At 38.0% G+C, this 7,591-nt stretch overlaps 1 protein-coding gene across 1 annotated transcript; it reads right to left on the minus strand.

The window, feature by feature from the left end:
* Positions 1–1,813: 1,813 nt before the first annotated feature.
* Positions 1,814–7,353, minus strand: LOC135463448 (uncharacterized). Its single transcript, XM_064740708.1, has 5 exons — positions 7,242–7,353; positions 5,213–5,317; positions 4,294–4,533; positions 2,343–2,549; positions 1,814–1,866 (listed from the first exon to the last, which is right to left on the minus strand). Exons 1-5 carry the CDS (start codon positions 7,351–7,353, stop codon positions 1,814–1,816), a joined length of 717 nt encoding a protein of 238 aa, XP_064596778.1.
* Between the last annotated feature and the right edge of the window lie 238 nt (positions 7,354–7,591).

The raw sequence follows: 7,591 nt of genomic DNA on the forward strand, positions 1-7,591 counted from the left end.
TGCATATCGAAAGTGGCCTAAGAAAATCCTATAAAATTAGTTTCCTTAATATTGCCTCTATTTCATTATACTGCAATAAAGATATAGACACCCAACTGTCCAAGGGCAGGTCTAGCATCAAAATGATCATATCCTCATAGGTCAGAAATACATTTAAAGAGCGTTTGATTAAGAAATTAAATTTCTCCACTACCATTTCTGAGACTTTTCTCGAGATTGGTTGAAACCGGGCGCGTTTATCGGCAAATTTGGATCTGGTTTAGAAAATAATGGGTCTTAATGACCGGATGTTTTCACTCAACGCGCGACGGAGATACTTATGGTGTATTTGACTTAGGAATCATTCACTGGGTTTTGAACTGTATTGTACTCCTGTGAAATCGACAGTTTGAAATATTATGGCGTACTGCGTTAAACACCAAATAAAATAAAAAAATAAATATATACATAAATATTCAAAAGTGGGCGAGCGATTCCAAATATTATCAGAGATGATACCGAGCTAGACCAACCTGTGTCACATTTTATACCCGTGTATCCAGGCATGCACCTCGGTGTTCTCTCAGCACAGGTCCCGGATGTAGCGTTACAGACTGTCGGTAACTTAGCACAGTGACCACATCTCGTCCCACAGTCGGGACCATATGAGCCGTAGCAAGCTAAAGGAACAACATTTACGAACGAGTCAAGTGTATTACACCAGATATGAAGGTAATCCAAAAACCTTAGAACGGCGACACAATAAATGTTTGACATAACTCATATCATTTCCACCAAAGAAACGTTAAAACAGTTCAGCTGGTGTAAAAGGACCTTCATATATTAAATACACGCCGTTTGCAAGGTTACACCGGTCAAAAAAATCACTGAAGAGATGTCCCGATATGTTCATAGTCTCTTTTACAGAGTCTAGCTGTTTGTATGGAAAATTGTCTTCATCACCGTAAACAGTTGACTTGCCTGTGTCACACCTCGGACCAGAGTATCCCGGCATGCATCTGGGTGTTGTGTTTGAACAGTTCCCGGTTGCAGTGTCACAGGCTAATTGGTTGTCAGCACAATGTGCGCATCTCTCCTCACAATCTGCTCCGTACTTCCCTGCTGTGCATGCTGTATGTAAGGACACAAAATATTATGATGTAGCAGGCGACAAGAAACTATAGGAAAGTTTAAAGGGTACAATAATATCAAAGTTCACAGATATCAATAAAGTATATAACATGTTAGTACAGTGTTGTGGAAAGATGGCGCTCTTCACAATCGTATCTTTTATTTAGTAAATATACGAAGATCGAAAGTATATGACAGAATATGTATTGCAGCAGAATTATGTCATTGAGTTGTTTTATGTTTCGCTGTAACTTTAAGCGAGGAATACGTATTCTCTATTCAGCTGATTCAAAATCAAATGTAGGATCAAACTTGGACCTAAAACACGTTGGAAACGGTGAACAGACGTCGACAATGACGTTGTGGGACACTCAAATTATACAGGAGTACATCTTGTTATGCTAAACGAGATAAAACGCAAACTGTTAAACTCACCCATGTCACATTTCAGACCGGAGTATCCCGGCATGCAAATGGGTTTTCTCTGCGGACAATGCCCGGATATTGTGTTACATACAGAGGGTCCCTCGGCACAATTCCCACATCTGTTCTCACACTCTTGCCCATACGTCCCAGGGGTACACACTGATGCATACAGACGTTGTGAAAACACTGAGAGACATCTTAAAATAACGTTTATGGGTAGGTGTTATTTTGACACTTCATATTTCACTCATATCACTTTTTTGGTTCGCATTACCACCTAGTTTACTTGTAGCAAGCTGACCTCATGGCTTTCCTCACATGTGGAAAAAGCTGAGGATAGCACAACCGCAACACAATATACGCATATGGTTGACTTTCTCAGCTGGAGTACAGGGTGACGAAAAAACAAAATTTAGCTATGTACAATTGAAGTTATTATAGCCCCTAGGGTGATTCTTGGTTTTCAGTGGCCAATAAGCGGTCACATGATATTTCATTAAAAATAACTTCAACACGCTTAAGGCAGGTAACGTTACGCTCACAAGGTAATATCCTACGTCGACGAGAAGTGGCACTCCTTTGCGTGCCCTCGGACGTTCGCTTCTTTGTAAAGTAAACAATCCGATCGTTTGCTCCTTCTTCGACGTAAAAGTTTATCGACCTGAGCAAGCATATGTACACTTTCTTTCGGTGTATGTTGTAGATATCAGGAATTGTCAGCATATTGTTTTTCTGAAGCTGACAATTCCTAATATTCCACCCCACAGCATGTACTATGTGTCTATTAACAAAAACACATAACTTGCCGAAAATCTGTACCTCACAGAGAGTAAGGGCTTCGGAATTAGTTATCATAATCTTCACAGTGTTTCCAAATATAGGACCATTTACACAAGTTTTGGTAATGATGTTCCCGGGACCTGATTGGGCTGTGGTGGTGTCGTGGTAACAGTCCTTGTAATTCTGGGAGGAGCTACCCACGGATAGGGTAAAGCCGTTAAGTCGGCGATAACCTGAAAAGTAACACAAAGTTTATCTGAATTCATCCAGTCAGTATATTACTTCTGTGCTCTCATTAGACATAATTACTAGGTACATTTCTTCTTCACAGACGACAATTAGTAATTCCGGGATTCGGAAAGAACGTTCATATATACATGTAGTTCCAGCTATTTTTAGCACTAATTTTCACAACTTTCTAGCTTGAGTTTTTTTCCAAGCATTTTCCTTTTCCTATTCATTGGGTGTGAGTCAGGTGATTTCTTCTGGGTATAAGTTGTAACACTGGCAGACATACACACATGAAAATGGGGTAAGGAACTTTATCTTACTATTGTTAATATGACTTCCCCTGATCACACGTGTGCTTGAAAAGCTGTACCTGAAATTTTATGTCTGATGGTGGTGCGAAATTTTGACAGGTTCCACAGTTACATGGGTCAACAACAGGCTGGGAAGATTTGAAGATTGTGGATGAAGGCACAGGCATTGGCTACATAAGTAAGGTTTGCAAAAATTTCCTTCAGAACTGAATGTTAAGGTATCAACAATGCATCAGAATGTATGGTAAAGTGGGAGTGGTATTGGTAATGTTTTAAAACGTCCTCGTCAAGCTACACTGTAACAAATTACATTGTAATTTTAAATAGTCAAAATGGGTTTGTTTGTTTTGACAAGTATGTAAATGAGATGCGAACTGATATTCATATACGTGAACCTGTTGGAACCGAATAACAGATTTCAGTAAACATAGTTCCAGAAACCAATAAGGAAATCTGCCATCTTTGTTATAAAAAAACCCAGTCCATTAGTTTACGATAAGATGACGAGCTTAATGCATTATTTTTTTCTCGAAAATATCAGCATTCATAATAGCTCACTTATCGAAACATTTGGTTCCAAAATTGTGAGCTAAACCAAGGTCATATCTCTATGACAACTGACGACGGGCGATGACTTGCAGTGTGCAAGGAGCGGTGATCTCGAAAAACTGAACGAAATATTTAAAGTTAGGCTTTTAATGCGAACAATTCGCCCAAAACTTATTTGCTGGTCTCACTAACCATCTTGGAACTTGGCAAGAAATGCAGGAAAACAATGTCTACGATGTTTCAAAGGGATTAGTTTTGGTTGTGTTGTGGACTTTGCTTGTGATGGTAGACGTAATGTTGAATCTGAAGGTCACCAATTGTCTTGTTCGATGTGGCAAATAGAATGAACTAGATCTAAGAATAATCTTGATGTACATGAGTTACAGACCAGATCATACACACGGGACCGCTCTTTGATGCTCTGCAAAGTAGTAAAGTAACTTTGTAGGTGTTAATTTCGAGATTTGCTGTCGTCGTCGAGCGTTGAACTCGGTGAGTATCTTGTTTTAGGCGTACCGCGTCAAGCGCTTCATTTCCTTTCACCACTGCTTTTTTGTGCATTTCATGGCGATAAATTTTTTGGATATCCAGTGTCCAAAAAATTAAACTGTTGGGCACAAAGAAACCGGTGGAAACCGGTCTCACAGTGTAGTAAGTGCTCGCTTGCCGGGATTTTTCTTTTTCACGATAACAAACAATAGAAGTAGTGCGGTATGCAGTTGTACTTTTTCATTGGATAAGCTTGTCAATGAAAATTCAGGTGACCGATCAAATTGCGGTTTATTTATATAACGCGTAGATTGTTGAAAAGTTACATCACTGTTGTTATATCACTGACACAGGCAAATTATGGGATTAGTATATAAATATATATATGCTAACTTACACAATGAACAGTTCACATCATTCCTGTTATATATCCTGAACCTGTAGACGCTGTACTCTCCATCGAGCGTAACTGTCCAGAATGCGGGTTGCGGATTTGTTTCGGTGTGAGAACATGTATACGGTTTGTTGAAAAACATATGTCCAGTCCTACCGTCAACAGCGAGCCTGGAGACGAAGCTGAAACCTAATTCGGTATAAACCGAAGACTGCGTCGTTCTTTGTCCTAACGCCACATTTCCTGTTATCACAAGTACAATAACTGTTATTTAATTATTTATTTGATTGGTGTTTTACGTCGTACTCAAGAATATTTCACTTATACGATGTCGACAAGCATTATGGTGGGAGGAAACCGGGTACAATACTTGCAAGATTTGAAGTTAGAACTTTGAGTATAGCTTAACATGTTTTCGGATTACTGTCATGTTGACAAAGCGGGTCATGTCTACTTTATGTTTATCACACCGCCCTGATTTCACTCTCTGTGCTCTAAGTTTTTATATTTCAAATATGATCAATATGCCAAATGTCTGTGCACACCTGTGATGAAACTTTTTTGTTTGAAATGTGTTGTTTATTGATTTGATTGGTGTTTAGCTCAAGAACACTTCACTAAGACAACGGCCAGCATTATGGTGAGACGAAATTGGACAGAGCCTGGTGGAAACCCAAGATTACCCGCAAGTTGTATTTGCTGACAGACCTTACCGCGAACTGTCGGAAAGGAATTCGGCATGAGCTGGACTTGAACTCACAGCGACCGCACTTATTTTCAGTCTTACCGCGAAGCCGTTGTATTCAACTTAGTTTATATAAGAACTGTTGACGGATGGAAATTGGTTAATTTCTGAAAGAATTCTTGCTACAGATCACACAGCATGTATATGAGTACTTGCATTTGATGCCTTCTTACTTACGTCTCGAGCAAGTGGGACCATCCCAGCCAGGATTACACTTTCCGGTGCATAATTCTGTTTCTTTATCGCATCCATACTCACAGTTCTTGCAAAGCTGTCCACAAACTGAAATTCAGATACAGTCAGGATCGACTCTTAGTGCACACAGGCCTATGATTAGGTTTTGAGGATAATTGTAGAGGCAACGGTTTCTCTAATTTGCGACGTGGGCTAATTTGTTTAATTGTTAAACAGATATGCATGGAAACATTTTAATTAGATCTGCAAAAAATAGCTCCCAATGTGAACTCCCATGTGAAGCAGGGTTGGGTGTTAAGCTTCTGTGCATGCCAAGCTGTAAAGTCCAATCTGCAGTTGTTGTGGGATAAAGAGCTGTATGTATGTATGCATTTCATTCATATTAGGAACGTGGAGACATTAGGTGTGTATATATGCACTGTGTGTTCTTGCAGCAGGGCGAGTCCATGCTGCCACCACTGAAGTATTATGATGACAGCACCAGACTTTTATTTTATTAATGTATTTATAGAGGATTTTTTTGCAGCCTCTATAGAAAATCTCCTCAACATAAAAATGAACAAATAATCCATATATCTTCTACACCTTTGTATTCCAACTGCAGTTTCGAACGTCTTGTTCTTATCAAGGAATGAAGTACAGCAGATCGTCAGGTTTTATATATGTGCATGTCTCCAAAGAGTAAATGGTCACTTAGATAACAAATCTTCAAGCACAAACATGCAAGAGTGTTGTAATCAGGACATATACAGTGAAAGATGAAAAAATATGCTATTACTACACCTAAGACAAACAACAATACAGTTGATTTTGTACATTAAATGAATAAAGTACAACAATGTGTGGTTAATTAATACACGTGTTGTCCAGAGGGTCCAGGCCTATGGCACTGCCACTGCTTTCTTTTTTTTAGATTTCACTACACACAGTTCCGTGTTTACAAGATATAGTTTCATGGAATTTAATTTCAAAGCCCCTATGAACAACATTGTCAATACTGGGACCATTTTTGTTCCCAAGGTACTACCGTAATTTGCATATAGTATTTATCACTGAAGCAAAAAGAAATAATGTTGAAAATAAATTCAATACAATCAGTGACAATGATGATTTATAAGACGTTGGTGAATTAAACTAGAGACTGAAGTAAGCCAGTATTGTATGGCCTCTAGTTGTATTGGTCGTGTGTTATACTACTGTAAAGATTGTGAACGTCAAATCCAGCCATTTTATCTGACGAAGATCTTTTGAAATGCAATAATTACTTGAAATCGGTACGTAGGACCCATACCTGTACCTAAACAGACAGTTATATAAACTTTCAAATATAAATATAGGTATACTTACACCTACTGGTCCTAATTATAAAGATTATAACCTGTTTCAACATCCAATTAAATTAAATTTAAGTCATTACAGAATTAACATCAGCATTGTCATGGCATTTACAATTACCATGGTCGCAAGATCTGTTTGTTTTATTAATAAATGTATGACCACATTTGACAAGAGGTTTATTATCCATGAAATTCAAGTGTTTAGAGCCAACAAAAAGGCTTTTGCAAAAATGTTTTGAAGATCGTGGAATGAAAACTCAATAGTTTACACCAGTTAAAACTATCTGTGTTAGAGTGCTGAGCATGTGTGTAGCAAATCTGTATATGCAGTAAGAATCAGTGCGTCGAAACAGACATTCGTATACCAGCCGTCAACCAATAAGAAAGTTCCAGGTCAATAATCGCAAAGCCAATTTCCAAAACGACAAATAAAACAAACTATCAAACAACAAAGAAGGTATATAAAGTACGAAAATAGGACGGGATCAAGTAAAGAGAAGAGTCAACAGTTGTCAATGATGTTGGAAAGACGCATGGTATGTTCTAAGCAAATTAATGAAATCAATAAATAATACAATATTCAATAAACACCATATATTTAGTCTTACTGGGATTAAGATAGAATCATACGCTGAGCATATTGCACCAGTTCATTTTTTAGTTCCTTCTTTTACAGATGTGTGTTCTCACTACCTTCATCAGGTCGACTTTTTTCTTTTTCTTCACTTTGCATCTCTTCACATACGTCACTTCAAATTTCTCCAGACTGTCCCACAACACAGACATATTATTATGTAGAATGTTTTCATCCTTATTTATGAATATAATTTGATCTCTTCTCGCCATGTATACAAACTGTACTTCAAAAGCGTACTATATCTTTCACATCTACTCACATATTTTCCAGAATTATAATTTTGTATAAATACTGTTACACAAACTTTCTCCATATATTGTTTGCGCCTATTAACCACTAAGCACACCTGTACAGGAGGTCGCTATTGCCACGTTACTTATTACGTTG

This window comes from Liolophura sinensis, chromosome 3 (assembly GCF_032854445.1).
Source record: "Liolophura sinensis isolate JHLJ2023 chromosome 3, CUHK_Ljap_v2, whole genome shotgun sequence".
NCBI classification, from domain to species: Eukaryota; Metazoa; Mollusca; class Polyplacophora; order Chitonida; family Chitonidae; genus Liolophura; species Liolophura sinensis.